The sequence below is a fragment of the Zootoca vivipara genome, chromosome Z (genome assembly GCF_963506605.1).
Source record: "Zootoca vivipara chromosome Z, rZooViv1.1, whole genome shotgun sequence".
In the NCBI taxonomy this organism is placed as follows: Eukaryota; Metazoa; Chordata; class Lepidosauria; order Squamata; family Lacertidae; genus Zootoca; species Zootoca vivipara.
Window position 1 is genome coordinate 20398140 of NC_083294.1, and position 18713 is coordinate 20416852.

The following is an 18713-nucleotide window of genomic DNA, read 5'->3' on the forward strand; positions in this document are numbered from 1 at the left end:
ATGGAACAACTGATTGGTTCAAAATTGGGAAAGGAGTACAACAAGGCTGTATATTGTCTCCCTGCTTATTTAACTTATATGCAGAATTCATCATGCGAAAGGCTGGACTGGATGAATCCCAAGCCAGAATTAAGATTGCCGGAAGAAATATCAACAACCTCAGATATGCTGATGACACAACCTTGATGGCAGAAAGTGAGGAATTAAAGAACCTTTTAATGAGGGTGAAAGAGGAGAGCGCAAAATATGGTCTGAAGCTCAACATCAAAAAAACTAAGATCATGACCACTGGTCTCATCACCTCCTGACAAATAGAAGGGGAAGAAATGGAGGCAGTGAGAGATTTTACTTTCTTGGGTTCCATCATCACTGCAGATGGTGACAGCAGTCACGAAATTAAAAGACGCCTGCTTCTTGGGAGAAAAGCAATGACAAAGCTAGACAGCATCTTAAAAAGCAGAGACATCACCTTGCCGACAAAGGTCCGTATAGTTAAAGCTATGGTTTTCCCAGTAGTGATGTATGGAAGTGAGAGCTGGACTATAAAGAAGGCTGATCCCATGGACTGCAAGAAGATCAAACCTATCCATTCTGAAGAAAATCAGCCTGAGTGCTCACTGGAAGGACAGATCGTGAAGCTGAGGCTCCAATACTTTGGCCACCTCATGAGAAGAGAAGACTCCCTGGAAAAGACCCTGATTTTGGGAAAGATTGAGGGCACAAGGAGAAGGGGACAACAGAGGACGAGATGGTTGGACAGTGTTCTCAAAGCTATGAACATGAGTCTGACCAAACTGCGGGAGGCAGTGCAAGACAGGAGTGCCTGGTGTGCTCTGGTCCATGGAGTCACGAAGAGTCGGACACGACTGAACGACTAAATGACAACAACAACAACACTAATGGTTCCCAATTGGTGGTTCATGCCACATAAGCATCAACTGTCCGGGACATCCTGCTTTTTGGGGGCATCTTGCTTGGGTCATGTGATAACACGATTTCCAAAAGTAGGGGGTTGGCTTTTGAAAAAGAAGGAGGGGTCTGCTACAGTTAGCTAATTGGGAAGCCCCATCATTGGACTAGGAATGGATGTTGCAATATTGCTGAGTGCTGCTGCTTAAAAGAGCAGCCTCATGTTTATGTCTCATGTCTTATAGGATGTGGTGGATTCTCCTTCATTTGAGGTTTCTAAGCAGAGGGTTATCTGTCAGTGATGTTTTAATTGAGATTCCTGTGTTGCAGGGAATTCAACTAGATAACCCACAGGGTCCCTTAACTCGACAATTCTATGATTCCTAGGGAATACATTCCATTATTGAACGGATCTTACTATCAGAAAGTTCTCCCCAGGATGCTTACTCAGAATCTACTTTCTTATAACTTGAAGCTATTGGGCTTGAGTCCTACCTGCCTGCCCCCTGGGGCAGGAAAAGTCTCCCATTATTTCTACTGTTTATCTCACTTTTTTGAATGTTTTGCAGTCTGCTGTAGGAAGGCAAATAGGTCATTCTTGTTTCACTCTTGTAGAATTTTTACCCATATATCAATCTGCCTTCCGTGCTCCAGGTAATGGTATATACTTGTGAAGAGATCATCTTTTACATATATTGCTTCTCCCTTTTTGTTTAGTTCAGGGGTAGTCAACCTTTTTATACCTAGTACCCACTAATACATCTTTCTTGATGGTAAAATTTCCTTGCCGCCCACCAGTGCTTGATGGAAGGAGGATTCAGCTTGTGCCGTAGAACCCCCTACCGCCCACCTAGAATCCTAAAATGCCCACTAGTGGGCAGTAGGGACCAGGCGGACAACCACTGGTTTAGTCTGTTCCTTTTGAATAGGTTATACCCCTCAGTTTCTACATTCAGTCATGACTCTCATCCCACCAAGTTTCAGTAATGCCTATTAGGTCATATTTGACATCCTGCATAAAGAGCTCATTTTTTTTGGCCTGTTTCCCATACTCTGTGCATTGGTATAGAGATAACTGAAATCCTGCGTTAATTCCTCCAGCTGCTTCCTTCTTGTAGTTTTCTACCCTTTAGCAGGTTTCTGTAGCACTGCCTCAGTTTCCTATGCATCAATGAAGCTATTATCCCCCGTATCATTTGTTCCCTAGTCATCTCTAATATTGTCTCCCTCCCCCTTAAGATTTAATTTAAAGTTTTGTTAGTCAGGTTTTTGAGACTTATCAGCCAACACATTTCCAACTACTTTGAGGTGCAACTCCTCTCTTGCCAGACGTTCTTTCTCAAGGAAATGGAGAACATGGTCTTAAGATGCCTATGCCTAAACATTCCTGATGACACCACCTCACAGTCAGTGCTCTACCTCAGTATTTTCCTCTCCCTGGGCTATGACCTTCAACAGGAAGAAATGATGAAAAAAACACCTGTGCCCCAAGGCCCTTCAGTTTCCCAGCCAGAGTCCTTTGCTATACATTGATGGCTGTGACTGACAGAATTGTTTGTACTTTCATAAATCATAAGGAAGGGGTTGTGGTCAGTGGACTTTATAAGACCTGGCAACTTTGTGAATCTTTGCACCTGAAAAACAGCACACCTCCCAGGACATCTTGTTGCCTTCTTTAGGGAGGTCATGTATCACCACCATTAGCATCTTCTGGTATAACACACACCATTCTGTTGTGATTTCCCCCCTTGTCTCAAGTGGCAGTCAGTAAAACATCCTGGAAAGGTCATCGTCCATGCTTTGTATTACTGAATGTATTTTGAGAGAGGGAAGACCACTTGTAGTTGCTGTGATTGGTTTCTGCAGTGCACCTCTGACAAATAGTTGCAACCTTAATTTCAAATGGTCTAATATAATGACAGCTGTGAACGTTCCTGGCCATCTCATGGGAGTGAGGGTAAGGGGAACATGGCAATTTAGTCTACTTTCAGCATAAATATGGGGCGAAAGGAATGAGGACTAATAGAAGCATTGCCACCTGGATATCTGTTTATAAGAGTAGGGATAGATGGCTAGTGGCCTAAGGCTTAATGTAACCCATAACTATTTTTTTCCTGGTCCTCTGATGGTCTTGCCAGAACTGTGCTAAAGTTCTGTGTGATAGATATGGAACATGAATGTATGCAATTTCCCTCTGAGGCTTTGTATATAGCATGTTAATCTCCATATTTGTATGCCCAGCACTATGTGAACCACATGTACTGTATAACTCTGATGCCTTTTGTGTTAGATGAATTGGTCATCCTTGCAGTAAGAGTATAGGAAAACCCTGCTAGACTTTTATCTTACAATTCTGCATTTAATAATTTGGTGTAATTTTAAAATTGTCATCTTAGGTACAATTGTTGTACAGCCAGAGCCAGTACGTAATGAAGACAAAGATGACTTTAAAGGACCTGAATTTAGGAACAGAAATACTGCTAGAACAAAACCTGAAACTCAAAAGAAGCGTGGAGGTAAATGCACTTGAATTAAGTTCAATGATGCATTTAAATTACTCTATTATTAAAAAGTCTGAATTATCGTACCTCTGCATTCTTGATGCTTGTGAGCTTTCTAGAGACACTGGATTGACCACTGTTATAAACAGACTGCTGGAAAATGAGATGGGACCCTTGGTCTGACCTAGTGCAGCAGTTCTTGTGTTCCTAGGCAGCAATGATTTCTAGAAGAGTTTCACCAGAAGTGCAGAAGGGCAACTATGCCATTAAAGGAATTTGGGAGCAAGGAGTAAGGCTGAGTTGTTGATGGGAACAAAGATCAAGGGACCATTGATAGCCCCACCAGGTTTGGGGGCTCTTGCATTAGCTCAGCATTACAATAGCAATTTATTTCAAATTATAAATTTATTGTAGTGAGAGAAGAACAGAGTGTGGGATACATTTAGAAGAGGAGTTCTTTGCATAATTTGCCTCCTGTAATGTGCAACTTTATTTTTGGATGCCCAAACCCATGATTGCAACATAGTGGATTTTTTTTAAAGCTGCAATCAATAATACAGTAATATGTTATTAATATTACATCATAATAGGATTGCAGAAGAATTACAGTATAACTAAAATTAGTTGTTGAAAAACAGCAATCAGAAAAGAGGAGCCCCTTTTGTGGGGGCTCTATGAATTACAGAAAATCCTAATATCAGTTGGATGATTAGGGAGATAGTGAAGCAGAAAGAAGATAAATGGGAGGTTGGATGAAGGGTATATTATTGTGTGTCGGATGTAAAGGAGTCAGCTTAGCAGGTCACAGTAATTGTTCAGGGGCAATATTTTTCTTTTGGTGTTTTTGTTCTGTTTGAAAAAATAATTATACTACAACATTTCCCCCTCTATTTTATTCTTTAGTATTTCCTCATTTGAAATGTGAATAATGTTAAAAGCTTTCATAAATTTGTTCTCTTGGGTGAATTAAATATAATTTTTATGCTCACAACGTAGACAGCAATTCTGCACACTTCCAATCAAACTCCCAATGCAGTTGTTAAATCTCTAGCAAAACAGAATGCAGGATTGCAATCTGTGAAGTCAATCTTTAATATTTTTTACCGATTATTTAGGTTGCGCCATTCCATAAGTAGCTAATTTTATATTTATGTGTGAATCCAATGCCTCAGGGGGAAGAAAATAATTATTAACTGGTTACAACAGTTTTCTTTTAAGATACCTCTGTAGTTGGTAATATTGCAGAAGTGGTGACACTTTGAGTCCTTCTAACAATGACATGCAAGCTAAATTGTGTTGGAAAAAGGTTTTTGTGGAAGAAAAATTGATATGGTCCTTCTGACTTTTTTTTGTAGAGGAAGGGCTACATGGTATTGTGAGCTGTACAGCTTGTGGTCAGCAGGTGAATCATTTTCAAAAGGATTCAATCTATAGACATCCCACATTAAAAGTACTTATATGTAAGGTATGTAAATGTTGGATGTGTGTGTATACCTTCTTATGTGTAAATAGAATTTTTTTCATTCAGGCTTGGAACAAAACCTGCTACCCACAAGAAATAGGGTTCATTGTGTAGATCAGGCGTCGGCAACGTTTTCCAGCTGTGGGCCAGATTATTCCCACGGACGATCGTCCGTGGGCTGGACATGGGCCGGACATGCGCAGAAGCGATTTCCAGTGCCACACTGCCCATGTCTGGGGCACCGGAAATCACTTCTGCACATGCCCGGAAGCCAAAAATCGCACCTGCGCAGAAGCGATTTTTGGTGTCTGGGCATGCACAGAGGCTGTTTCTGGCATCTGCACATATGCAGGTGCCATTTCCGGCACCACTCGGCGTGTCTCTGTGCTGCGCTGCGCCGGTTTAGCGCAGCATGTGGGGGACTTGCCAAGCAGGTGGCTCGGTGACCGGGCGGCTCGTGGGCTGGATAAACAAGTCTCCGTGGGCCGGAGGCTGCCGACCTCTGGTGCAGATAGATACGTAAGGGAATGACAGTCTTTTATTTCAGTGATAAGTTGTAAGTTACTGCACTTGGTGACACTGGGTCCAAGGAGGACAGCTTATATATCTTTCCCATTCATAATATTGGTATCCTAGCCTTCACTGAGGCAGATTTCTCTGGGGAAGATGCATTGGTTAGTATGATGAGGATGAACTGCAATGAGCCCTGGGACATGTGCGCCTGCCCCTCCTACTTCACTGCAAGGAGGTATTCGGAAGCTTCAATTTTGCTTAATCTCAGTCTGCTATGTTATATGGTTTGACAAACTTTGTAAATGTTAACTGATTTGTAAAAGCCAATTTCATCACCTATGGTTTGATTCAAATTACTCGTAACAGTAACCACAGTTTAGGATCCAGATGACCCAGCAAGATTTTTGCTTAACCAGAAGTGAGCGGTTCTGAATTCCCTCTTGCGGTTATGCCAGGGGTTTGCTATGGCTCATTCTTGTGATGCTAAACTATTTTTTAGTGCGACATCTGGACACAATCTGGATGCATTAGTGAAAGAAAAAAGGAATGCATCTCTGTGCATAGGACATATATACATAGGGAGAGAGAGAGAGAGAGAGAGAGAGAGAGAGAGAGAGAGAGAGTCTCATTTCCTGCTTCCACTAGATACTTGTGATATGCAGGTCCTGTCTCTGTGTCCCACCCTCCAGTCCATTGTCATATTGTTCTATTGTGGATTTCATTTTTGGTCACTTAGACATTTTTAAAATCAGAAGGCAGGGTATAAATGAAGTGTTAGATAGTTTGATAGCACCACAGAAAAGCCAACTCTCTACTTTGCCATGTTCTATAGCAGGGGTCCCCAAACTACGGCCCCCGGGCCGGATGCGGCCCAATCGGCCTTCCAATCCGGCCCGCGACGACTCCCGCCGCCCGCTGCCGCCACCCGCTCTCACGGCGCGCGGCGCAGCGACGATCTAAAAAATCGGCAAAAAATCGCCGAAAATCCTTTGTGCGCATGCGTATGGGCCTCTCCCGACCCGGAAGAGGTCATTTCTGGTGCACTTCCGGGTCGGGGGAGGCCCATACGCATGCGCACAAGCGATTTTTGGCGATTTTTTTCCCGCCCGTGTGCGTGTGCGCATGCGCACGGGCGCGCACTCCCCCGCCCTCCGGCCCGCTGCGCGCGCACTCCCCTGCCCTCCGGCCCACCGCGCGGTCGGCGCGGCGGGCACCGGCCCGCCGCGCAGAAAGTCTGGGGACCCCTGTTCTATAGTACTTTAGAGAGATGGCTTAATTATTGGGGGGCGGCGGCTATTTTTGCATTTAACAATAAACCATGCTTTGGTGCTCCATGGGCAAGCAGGAACAAATTTTATAATACATTTACAGACAAAAGAAAACACTAAAATCATACAATTTGTAACATACAAAAAGTTAAAATACATATTATATAAACTAAAAAACAATACAATGGGAAATTTAGCAAGTGTTTCTATTATTATTTTGTTCATGTCAGCCAGTAAGTTGGCCAGATGCCATTCAAAAGTTATTTCTTGGTTTTTAGTTGTTGTTGTTTAGTCGTTTAGTCGTGTCTGACTCTTCGTGATGTTTTTAGTAGGATGGAAGTAAATCTATTTCGCACATCTCTAAAAAAAGGACATGTATTAATGTTTACATTGCTCCTTCCCTGTAGTGGCAGAGCTGTTTATAAAACCCAGCCATCCAGTTGAGGAGAAGGAGAGCAATTAAATGTAGCCCTAGAAAAAAAATCAGCCAATATTTCAGAACCTTCACGCTTGGTCCTTAGAAAAGCCAAATGACAGAATAAGCCCCCCCCCCAAATACTGTTTACATGGAATACAGTGCACCAGTATCCTTAATCTCCACATTAAGAATAAATTTTGCCTGGCAGTGCCTTGAGTGTGAAGAAGTTTCTTTCTATTGTGCAAAGTTTATTCACTTTAATAGCAGTAAGAGGTCAATAATAATGTTTAGTGTTTATATTGCATAGTCTGCAAAAATTTTAAGGTTTCTGAAAGAAGAAATTTATTTTCTTCATAGACTTGCTTCAAATATTATATGAGTGATGACATCAGCCGTGATGCAGATGGAATTGATGAACAGTGTAGGTAGGTGTATGAAGATTCCTCAATATCCTAAAATTTTATAGAGTGAACAGGGGTATATTTGAGCCTACATTGATCAGTATTAGCGAGTACATTTCTTGAATTGCTTGTCAGTATTTATAGTCCAGATATAAAGAACCATGCAGCTTGTTACTTGCACTGCAAGTGATTTCTGGATTTCTGTTTCTTCATCAGCACTTTGCCCTCATGACTCATGGCAAGCTGTTTTGAAACTGAATGAAATATCAGAGTAGTTATACTGGGGCTTCTTTGTTGAAGAAAGTCAAAAGCCCAAGTCTCAAGTGCTCTTTTGGCTTCTGACCTAAATTATTAATGTTCTATTAAATATACAATGTATATAGCATTGTATAAAGTTGATTAAAACATTTCTATGGTTACAATATAACATTTTGTATACCATTTCCCCCCTTGCTAGTATAAATATATGCCAGCCAATTGGTTACGTCAGCCTTTCCCAACCAGGTACCTCCCCTCTGTGTGTTTTGGACTAGAACTCCCATCAGCCCCAGCCAGTGATTGTGCTGTCTTGGGTGAATGGGAGTTATAATCTAAGGCAACTGGATGGCACCTAGACTGTGGGGGATAGCTGAATTCTAAACTGCAGAAAGAAATGGAAAGTTAGTATGGAGTAAAAAATTATATTCAAGTTCTCCATGTTCCTGTTTTCTTTGAGCCCCTTGTTGGACGAAAGATTCCTGCACTGCAGGGAGTTGGACTGGATGATCCTTGTGGTCCCGTCCAACTCTAATTCTATGATCTATGATTTTTCTTATTTAACTTGCATGCTGTCTTGCCACTGTGCATGTACAACACAGATGCAGTAAAATTGAGGGGGAGGATGTGGATTTAGCAGTGCAGGACATTATGTGTGTTGAGGCAAATGTGTCACTAGCTGTGCCTGAAAGCAGTATTTGTGAAAATAGCACTAAATTTCTCTTGTTTTCTCTGGATACTTGTATCTTTCTGATATCAGCATAACTATTTGCACTTCTGAGAAATATTTTTGATGATCAATAACTGACTTTAGATACTTATGTAACAGAGTTTTTCTTAATTTGTGCCATCATATTTTTTTAAAAAAATATTCAAACTTTATTAATTTCAGATGGTGTGCTGAAGGTGGAAACTTAATTTGCTGTGACTTTTGCCATAACGCCTTCTGCAAAAAATGTATATTACGAAACTTAGGACGAAAAGAACTATCAACCATACTGGATGAAAACAGTCAATGGCATTGCTATATCTGCCAACCAGAACCTTTGCTGGACTTGGTTACTGCCTGTGATAGTGTGTTTGAAAATTTAGAACAATTATTACAGCAAAATAAAAAGAGAATAAGAGTTGACAATGACAAAGGTAAAATATATGATAATGCACTTAAATATTCTCCAAAGAAAAATAGTTCAAGTTGCAATGGAGAAGAAAAGAAACAAAATCATCCACATTCTGGTGCTCTAACCTATTCCTACAAAGCACTGATGGTGCCAAGAGTCCTGCTTAAAAAAACAAAAAAACTGGTTGAAACGACAACAAATATGAATGCTAGTTTTGTTAATTTTTTAAAGCAGGCAATTGAAAATTCTGAAATAAACCCGACAGTGCACTTACGTCAGCTGAAGGCTTTTAAATCTGTGTTGAGTGACATAAAAAAGGCTCATATGGCATTGGACGAAGGTGTGAATTTTGAGATTCGGTCTCTAGATTCTAAAACTAAGCAAAAAGACACCAAAGAGAGTGAAACTGCAATTAATTTGGATACCGGTGAAGAGAAGAAAACAGAAGGGAAAGAAATAAAAGAGCATAAAGTTGGATTAGAAGTCAGTGAACATACAGATCCAGATGCACCAATAATCGACCAATCAGGAAGCAAAAAACCCAACTGTAAAGATAAAAAAGCTGTGAAAATTGATGTTCAGTATGAACCCAATAGAGCTGAGGCAACAGATATGGATATTGTATCAATTCCCTCATCAGTTCCTGAAGATATTTTTGAATCTTGTATGGAAGCACAAAAAGCTGCCGGTGAACAGGGCAGTGGAAGTAGAGCAACAGAGCAAGGGGCAGTAAATGCAGATATAAGATCTAAAGATAGCAGGAGAGGAATGAAATTGATACCAACCACAAAAGTAACAAAAACATTGGTTGTGAAACTGACTCCAGTTTCCCTCTCTAGTTCTTCTGTAAAAGCTGAAGATTCAGATGGAAAGCCAGAAAAGGGAGATGAGTGTGAAGACGGGAAAGAAAATCATGGCACTGAATGTTCACCTGGAAGTAAAATTATTCCTTTGGTAGAAGATCATGATCTCAGAAGGTCTCCACGTGTTAAAACTACACCTCTGAGACGCCCAACAGACATAAACACCTTACTATGTAATTTAGAAGAGGACAGCAATCATGCATACAGTGAAAAACAAAGGAGAAAATCCACACAATCTAAAAGGAAAAAAGATAAGCCAGACTCTCCTGTTACTACAGTTCACAGTCCTCAGTCTAACACATTTTCTGAGACAAACAAACCAGACACAATGGACCAAAGCTCTGATTCTGATGAGGTGCCTGCAATCCTGCAAGCAACAACCACAAGGAGCCACAGTACTTCAGATACTGACAGCAACAGTGAAACATCCAAGGATGTGTTAAATGCTTTAAAGAAGCAACCAGTGAAGGTGGACAATGGAAAGCGTAAAAGAAAAAGTTCTAGTTCCGGATCAGATATCGATGCTAAAGATGAAAAATCAAGGAAGAACTTGGCTGCTGCGAAAAAAAAACGCCAGAACTGTTCAGATTCTTCCAATAATGATTCTGAGTTGGAGAGAGAGAATTGTAGTAAAACAGAGTCTGCAAGAAGAGCTACAAAAAAAGAACCAAAGAAAGATAATGATTCTTCAGAAGAGGAGCCAATTAAAGAAGGAAAAAGAAATTCAAAGCAGAAGGGTGAAGTGTGCAATGAAGTTGATGATGTTGAAGTCTCTGCTTCAGAAAAAGAAAAGCTAGACAATTCTTTAGAAGATGCACCTTGTAAAGAGCTAGGTTTTAAGGGGAGGCGATCAAGGGATTCCAAAGGCAGAGCCTCCAAAGGTAAACAGAATGTGTCTCCAGAAAAAGAGAGTAGCATTTCAGGCAAGATAAGCGAACCACTGGCAAAGGAAGGATGTGATGTTTCTTCTGATGATATAGGACTGTCACTAAAGCCGGAACAAACTGGTGAAAAAGGCACAGAAGGAAAGGAAAGTGGGAATCGGAGAAAAAATTCCACAAGGGGACAAGATGATTCCTCTTCTGAAATTGAGAAGCTTTCTCCTGAAAAAGAGAGTTGTTCTTCTGGAAGTAAAGGCAAGAAACAAAGTACTGCTGAGAATAAAAAGAACTCAAGAGAAAGGGTTTCTAAGAAGTTGCAGGGTAATGCTTCAGACACTGCAAAATCTCCCAAAAATGAACAGGTCTGTGATACTTCAGAAGAGAATTTAAATGCAAAAAGAAACAATGCTAGAGAAAAGAAAAAAGTAAGCCCCAAAAGAAGAAATTCCAAACAAGTTAGAGGTGACTTGCTTTCCTCTTCTGAGGAGGACTTGTATGAGGAGAAAAAGAAAAAAAAGAGAGGGGCAGTCACTAAGGGAAATTCCAAGAGTAATCTTAAAGAGAGAGGGAATATTAATGTTAAAAAGGCAAAGAATGAAACCCTCAATTCCGCTACCACATCACCATCATCATCCAATGAAGCCGAAAACGAGGACCTGAATTCAGCAGGCGAGGCAAGCAGTGATGAACAGAAAATTAAGCCCGTGACAGAAAGTTTATTGGCACCAGCAACAATTGGATTTTGTCAGTCTTCAGGTGTGCAAATGTTTTAAATCTAATTTTTTTGTTATTAATGCTGCCTTTTAGCCAAATTTAGAAATTCTAACACTTCTCTGATAAAACAAGTTTCTTAAAGTATGAATGTAGTTGGAAATCCTTACTAGCATGGTGTATGTATGGGTTTTGCAGTTTAAGATGTTAATTTCCATTTTTTAGTTGATACTTAATCATGTATCAAAACCCTATTTTGGTTTTTAAATGATGTTCAAAAAATGCTGAAATGTTTATGATTTCTATAGCACTCAAATTGATTTCTATAGCACTGTCCTGTTTCCTACAGTGCCCAAGTCCTGGGGAGCTGACAAACAGGACATGTGTGAGAGCCCTCTCCTGCTGTTCCCCAGAAACTGAAATCCATTGGTAGCCTTCTCCTCCATGAATTTGTCTAATTCTCTCCAGCAGTCTTCTATGGTAGAGATATCCAGACATATTGTGGAGGTGAATTCCAAAGGTTAATTATGTGCCTTGTAAAGAAGTACTTGACCTATGGAATTGTGAATTTGTCTTACTGCTAAAGTCACCTAGAATTGCATCCCTAGGTTCATGGTGTAACAATAATATTCAACATGCACTTCCATTGTAACTTCAGTTGTGAAATTCAGTCCAGCAGTGTTAAGTATATACAGTAGGAACCAGGACCAAGTAGGTTACAGATGGGGAACCTGTGGCTCTTGCCTTATTGTTAGCTCCAGACCACATCATTCCTGGCCATTGGCCATGCTACATGGGGCAGATAGGAGCTAGAGTACAACACTGGAAACTACAGGTTTCCTGTCTCTGGGATAAGGTGAATACCAAGGTTTCAATCCTATACCCATTTAGGAATAAACTGCATGGAAGAAAATGAGACTGACTTCTGACTAGGCTTGTGTCTAGTTGTGCTGTGAGTCCAGTTGCATTTACAGTGGTACCTCACAAGACGAATGCCTCGCGCAACGGAAAACTCGCAAGTCGAAAGCGCTTTGCGATGTTTTCGGCGCTTCGCAATACGAAGTTTTTCGGCTTTTTTTTGTCGCGGCAAACTGCGCTTTGCAAGACGAAAATCTCGCTAGATGAAGCGACTCGCAGAACGAATTACTTTCGTCTTGCGAGACACCACTGTACTATATTGAATGTCACCTCAGAAGGTCTCACAGAGGAGTGAAAAGGACAGTGATAGATGAAATCTGAATGTTCACTAGTTCATTGATTGGATATACCATGAGTATCTCCTTTGGATCCCCCCTCCAAAGGTGGGATCCAAAGGCAGGGGGTTGGACTGGATGGCCCTCTTCCAACTCTATGATTCTATGATTCCCTTTACTCTCTCTAAAACTGAGTAAATTAAAGTTTTCTCATACTTGTCCACAGTTCATAATTTCCAAATACTTAAGAAGATAGTCACAGTTAAGCTGAATTTTGCTGTAGTATGAAAGATGAGCACTTATATGATGCTGTTCAGATTTATAAACATTCCTGGTAGTTTCTGGGTAATTGATTCCTGGGTGATTGATTTTATCAGGGCTAGAAAGCAGATGTGGTATAGCCCAGTGTGGTTTGTTTAGAGTTTGATCAGTCTTTAGGAGGATTGCCCCCCTGGTATACTCCAGAGCTTAAAGCGAGGAAACAAGCTAGGAGACAGCTTGAACGCAAGTGGAGGAAAGATCCAAATGAATGCAACCGAACACTGGTAAGGGCTCATTATCAAGCCTACGTAGTGGTAGTGAAGACAGCAAAGAAGGCATACTTTGCTGCCTCCATTGCATCCTCATCATGTCATCCGGCAGAGCTTTTCTGGGTTGTATGGGGCCCTTTACAGGCTGGCCCAAAGGAGGTGATAGAACCAATGGTAGCTTGCTGTGATCTGTTTGCAAAGCATTTTGAGGATAAAATTGCTTGACTGTTGTTGTTGCAGATGGATCTCATGGGGTGTCCAGAGCACTGTCTAGTCCAGGCACAGGCAAACTCGGCCCTCCAGATGTTTTGGGATTACAACTCCCATCATCCCTAGCTAACAGGACCAGTGGTCAAGGATGATGGAAGTTGTAGTCCCAAAATATCTGGAGGGCCGAGTTTGCCTATGCCTGGTCTAGTCCTGTTGTGTTGGATGAGTCTCAGTAAGGCTCGAGGATGTGGACAAAGTGCTTGGATCAGTCAGGGCGACCACTTGCGCTCTAGACCCTTGCCCCTCTTGGCTGATGAAATTCAGCAGGGAGGGGACAACTGGCTGGGCCAGGGAGGTGTTCAATGTCTCTTTACGAGAAGGGGTGATCCCTGCCTGTTTGAAGGAGGCAGTGGCAAAACCACTCCTTAAGAAACCTTCCCTGGATTCAGAAAACCTAACTAACTACTGGCCAGTTGCTAATCTCCTTTTCCTGGGCAAGGTCATGGAGTGAGTAGTCACAGACCAGATCCAGGTGCTCTTTGAAGAAACTGATTTTCTGGATCCATTTCAATTGGGGTTTAGGTTTGGTTTTGGCATAGAAACTGCCTTGGTCGCCCTGTATGATGACCTCTGTCTAGAGAGAGACAAGGGAAACTTGCCTCTGTTAATGATTCTTGACGTCTCAGTAGCTTTTGATACCATCAACCATGGTATCCTTCTGGAGCGACTCTTCAAACAAGGGGTGTTTGACACCGCTTTGCTGTCGTTCCAGTCCCACTAGGATGGTTACTCCCAGAGGCTGTTGCTTGGGGAATACTTTTTAGCCCTGTGGAACATTCAGTGTGGAGTTCCTGTGGAGCTCAGTCCTATCCCCCATGTTGTTTAACATCTACATGAAACTGGGTGGGGTTATCTGGAGGTTTGGAGTATGTTGTCAGCAGTATGCTGATGACACTCAGCTCTATTTCTCCTTTACATCTGCAGGTGAGGCAATGGAAGTGCTGGACCAGTGCCTTACCTGGGTAATGAACTGGATGAGAGCCAACAGACTGAATCTCAATCCAGATAAGACTGAGGCACTGTTAATGGGTGGTTCCCTAGGCCGGATGGGTGGGAGGTTGCCTGCTCTTGATGGGGTTACACTTCCTCTGAAGGAGCAGGTTCGTAGCTTGGCGGTACTCCTGGATTTATTAGGTATTTTGTGGTTTTATATCTTGATTTTATTCTGTGAACCACCCTGAGACCCCCGGTTATATAAATTCAATTGATGATGATGATAATAGTTCCTTTTGTAACTTAAATATTTGAAGAGAGGAGCACTGTTAGATTTAAATATTGAAGGATAATAGCTTTAGATAGAACATGTGAAAAGAAATCTAGTAGATACTGGTACTGCAAAATGTTGATGTTTTGGGGTTTTTAAAAGCAGCAATTGGATTCTGGTCAGAGCAGCCTAGGATTAGAGGGCTGTGATAGGAAGAAAAATATGTAAATGAGGAATGGACTGCAGTGCAACACAAATGGAAGGTAGGAAACTTAAATGTGTTAACTGCAGTGCAGCTTTTGATGGTGGTGCACCGTCCCTTTTCTAAAACTGAAAGTTCATTCTGTCAGTATTGGAACAGCTGCAACATGTGTTGACAGTTTCTTGGTAATTTGGAAGAGGGAAGTATTCAGGGTACTAACTAATTCCACCTTAGGCACAGAATAGCCATGCACAGAAAGTTGCAATATCTCTTCACTCCATAACAAGTGTTCTCAACCATAGCTCTGACCAAACACCCTTTCCTCTCAAATGGGTGACTTCCAGCTCCTCTCAGGGCTGTAGGGAGTAGAAACAGGACAAATTGCTTTCCTTTCACCCTCCTCTTCACAAACTGACAACATTCTGTAGGGCATGCTTCATCTTCATTTGGTTATTTTCTTTCGGGAGAGGGGTGGCACTTTTTGGATACTTAAATGTTTTTTAAATGATTATGCTGATACTTCCTCCTTGCTTCTCAGTAGCTTGTTATAACTCATTTTTTATTGGCATGGGACACTGAATTCACTTGGAGTTACTATAAACATTTAAGTAACAATCTTAAATTATATTTGCTATTCCTAGAGCATATGAATTTTAATTTAAAAGATTGTGAATGGGGAGATCAGAATGAAAACATTGGGATGAGGTGGGCAGAAAGAGAAGACACACCTATAAGAGTAAGAGAGTGGAAGGTCTTGCCTACCCTTCTAACTGTTTCTTTTCCTTCCTCCCACCGCCAAGTCTGCAGCAGGGAGCTAAGCTGAGAATGGTGGACCCTCAGAAAGAATGCCTCCCTCTTTCTGTTCTTCCTGTTTCTTGCACTTCTGTGCTTTGTAATTGGAGGGACTGGTTCTTCTGGATGAGTGCGAATTGACCCAAATCTGTAGAGTATCAGTATAATATTACATACAGTGAATCTGGTTAATCTACAATTGGCAGCTATTTTTCGTGCATGTAAACTACAGTGATCATTACAATACACAAATGGTATTAGTTTTCTTTTCCTCTGTTTATTATTACTTTTATTATTCTGTGCTTAATTAATTAATTAATTAATTAATAGCAGTCCTTAGAAAAGGATGAGTTGAATTTAGTAATTGTAAGAAACGTTGATGATCACTATTCAGGTGACTGGTGATATCTCATGGCATTTGATGTGACAAAAGTTTATTCTGCTTGTGCCAAATATATTCCCTTTTCCCCCCTTCCCAAGGAGACGAAGGAGACAATAAATCGCAGACTGTACCAATGGAAGAGGAGGAAGATGATGACGATGATCCTGAGAATAGGTATGATTCCATCCGTAAGGACTTTAAAAAGATTATAACACACCCTAGGCGTGGGCGCAAACAAGAGCAACGGAACAGCAAGCAGGTTGTAAAAACCAGAAGTGCCTGCCTTGTAAAGACTCGCTCACAGGCTTCCCGCAAGTTTGAACGAGGGGCCAGAAAACAAACCCCCAAATCCAGAAATGAAAAGAAACTAAGAAAATAGTGATAATTCACACACCTTGCATAGGGTGTGTTATAAATGCGTTGCAGCACTGTCTGTTTTAAGTTTCCATGTAAAATGCAGATTTTGTGTAACTTGAACACAATTTGATAATTATGGCTACCTGTAGGAATAAGAAATAGCGTTTAGCTGGTATTGTGACACAAATCTTTGTTTGGGGTATTGAATTTTTTTGAGTTGGTTTGCTCATTCATTCTTAAGAAAATCTGATTAGAAAGTAGAGCCATGCTTCTGAAGAAATCCGTTCTGTTGTATCCAGAATGATTCACTTTTAAATTTAAAAGTGAATATCTGGTGGCATTAATAAAATGAATGACTGTTTTTTTTAAAGTTTTTTTTATTAAAAAAACCACCCATTTCTGACATTGAGGTTTATTGGCATTGTTTGGGGGCGTTCAGTCACATGTTAAATTAAACATGTGCATGTATGCATATATGATATTAAAGTGCAATGTTAACGTATTGTTGTAGTTAAAAGATTTTAGTTTTGTACGCCATACGATAGGGCTGGGTGATCTTATCAAAACATCATGCAAAACAGGTTTGAAGTCCATATCGTAATAATGGTTTCATAATTTTTGACCTGGCAAGGTATATTGTGAATCATGATGTGTGTGTGTGTGTGCACTGTGCAAAAATCACAGTGTGCGAAAAACCGTAAAGCCAACCACTGCTTCTCTTGATTCCTGGAGCCTCTCTTAACTCTGCTGGCTCAGCTTTCCGCTGTCTCCTGCAGGAGGAAGCGAATCACAAGAGCAGCTGCTGGAAAAAATCATAATGTGGGAAAAACCATGAAGCCAGCCATGTCTCTACATAACTCCATCTTTATTTCAGACATTGTGATATATAAGTATATCGCCATGTTTAGCTGATGATATATCACAATGTTGAAAACCAGATTTCACCCAGCCCTACCATATGGTTTCCTAATAAGTAAATTCTATAATAGAAGAAATTGCCAAATAGTAGACTGGAGGGTGGGGGGAAGAGAGGAAGAAACATTCAAGTAAAGTGAATTTTTCGTTGGGAGATTTGTTGGAATACCAAGAATACTTACTACCAAGGCATCTAAATTCTAATGTTGGTTACCACAGGAAGTTTCTTTCCTGGGCACTGTTTCTACAAAACTCAATAACTATGTTTTGGAATGAGGTGTCTTTGATAATGATATGTGCAATCAGCTTTGTGGGGTTAAGAATTGTTTGTTATCAATTTATCTGGCTTTTACATACAGAGGAGAGCTATTTGTCTCTCCCTTAAGTGAATATTAATACTTGTTCTGCCATATGCACCTGGATATAGATTAAAATGCTGCTAATCTAGCTGTTACTTGCTTTTCACACACAGCGTTAAAACAAATGTATAAAGGAATGTTTAAAATAATTGTTTAAAGATTGGCAGTATAAAACGATGAGCATACTTTTGAACAAAATGGGACTTTAAAAAAAGATGCAAACTAGAGTCCCTTTTTAATTAATAGATTTTAAATTTTTAGTAGGTATTTTTTGTTAGAAAGTTGTTAGGTGCTTGCTTGGAGTATTATACTTTATTTCTTAATACATAGCATGGAGTATTATACTTTATTTCTTAATACATAGCATGGAGTATTATACTTTATTTCTTAATACATAGCATGGAGTATTATACTTTATTTCTTAATACATAGCAGATGTATCTTGAAATCATAAAGAAATATCTAATACGTCAGTTCCTGGAATTGTATTTAAGGGGGGGGGGAGATAATGAATACAAGCAGGTCCCGCTATCGGAACAAAATGTGTTCCCAGGAAATTGTTTGTCAGGTGAGCATTTGCATAACAAGCTGATGATTTCCATTTTTTCTTATGAAAACATTTCTAACCTATATTTTTTGCCTGAACCTGTTGCAGCCAGTTAACAAAAGCTAAACAAAAGTAAAATTGATTTGTTCAATCACTCCTGCTCGCTGATATATCTGATCTTTTTAATAGAATCATAGAATTTTAGAGTTGGAAGGGACCTAAGTGCCATCTAGTCCAACCCCCTGCAATGCAGGAATCTCAGCTAAAGCATCCATGACAGATGACCATCCAACCATTGTTTAAAAACCTCCAAGGAAGGAGAGTCAACCACCTTTCTTGGGAGTCTGTTCCACTGCTGAACAGCTCTTACTGTCAGAAAGCTTTTCCGAATGTTTAGTCAAAATCTCATTTCTTGTAACTTGGAAGCTGTTGGTTCGAGCCCTACCCTCCAGAGCAGGAGAAAACAAGCATGCTCCCTCCTCCATGTGCTATTCCTTAATATATTTGAAGATGGCTATCATATCTCCTCTCAAGTCTCCTCTTTCCAGGCTAAACATACCCTGCTCCTTCAAGTGCTCCTTGTAATGTTTAGTTTCCAGACCCTTGATCATCTTGGTTGCCCTCCTCTGCACATGTTCCAGCTTGTCAACATCTTTCTT

The 18713-nt window shown here is 40.7% G+C and overlaps 1 protein-coding gene across 6 annotated transcripts in view; it reads left to right on the forward strand.

Annotated features, from left to right (window-relative positions):
• Positions 1-18713, forward strand: part of ATRX (ATRX chromatin remodeler) — a 95573-nt gene that overhangs the window by 20827 nt on the left and 56033 nt on the right. For 3 of the 6 annotated variants that reach the window (XM_035113553.2, XM_060270194.1, XM_060270192.1), the window contains 5 exons: positions 3306-3425; positions 4766-4875; positions 7429-7496; positions 8620-11348; positions 15975-16050. In XM_035113553.2, coding sequence (XP_034969444.1) covers positions 3306-3425; positions 4766-4875; positions 7429-7496; positions 8620-11348; positions 15975-16050 — 3103 coding nt within the window. The remainder of the gene's footprint in view (positions 1-3305; positions 3426-4765; positions 4876-7428; positions 7497-8619; positions 11349-15974; positions 16051-18713) is intronic. The other 3 variants (XM_060270193.1, XM_060270195.1, XM_060270196.1) reach the window with 3 other exon arrangements.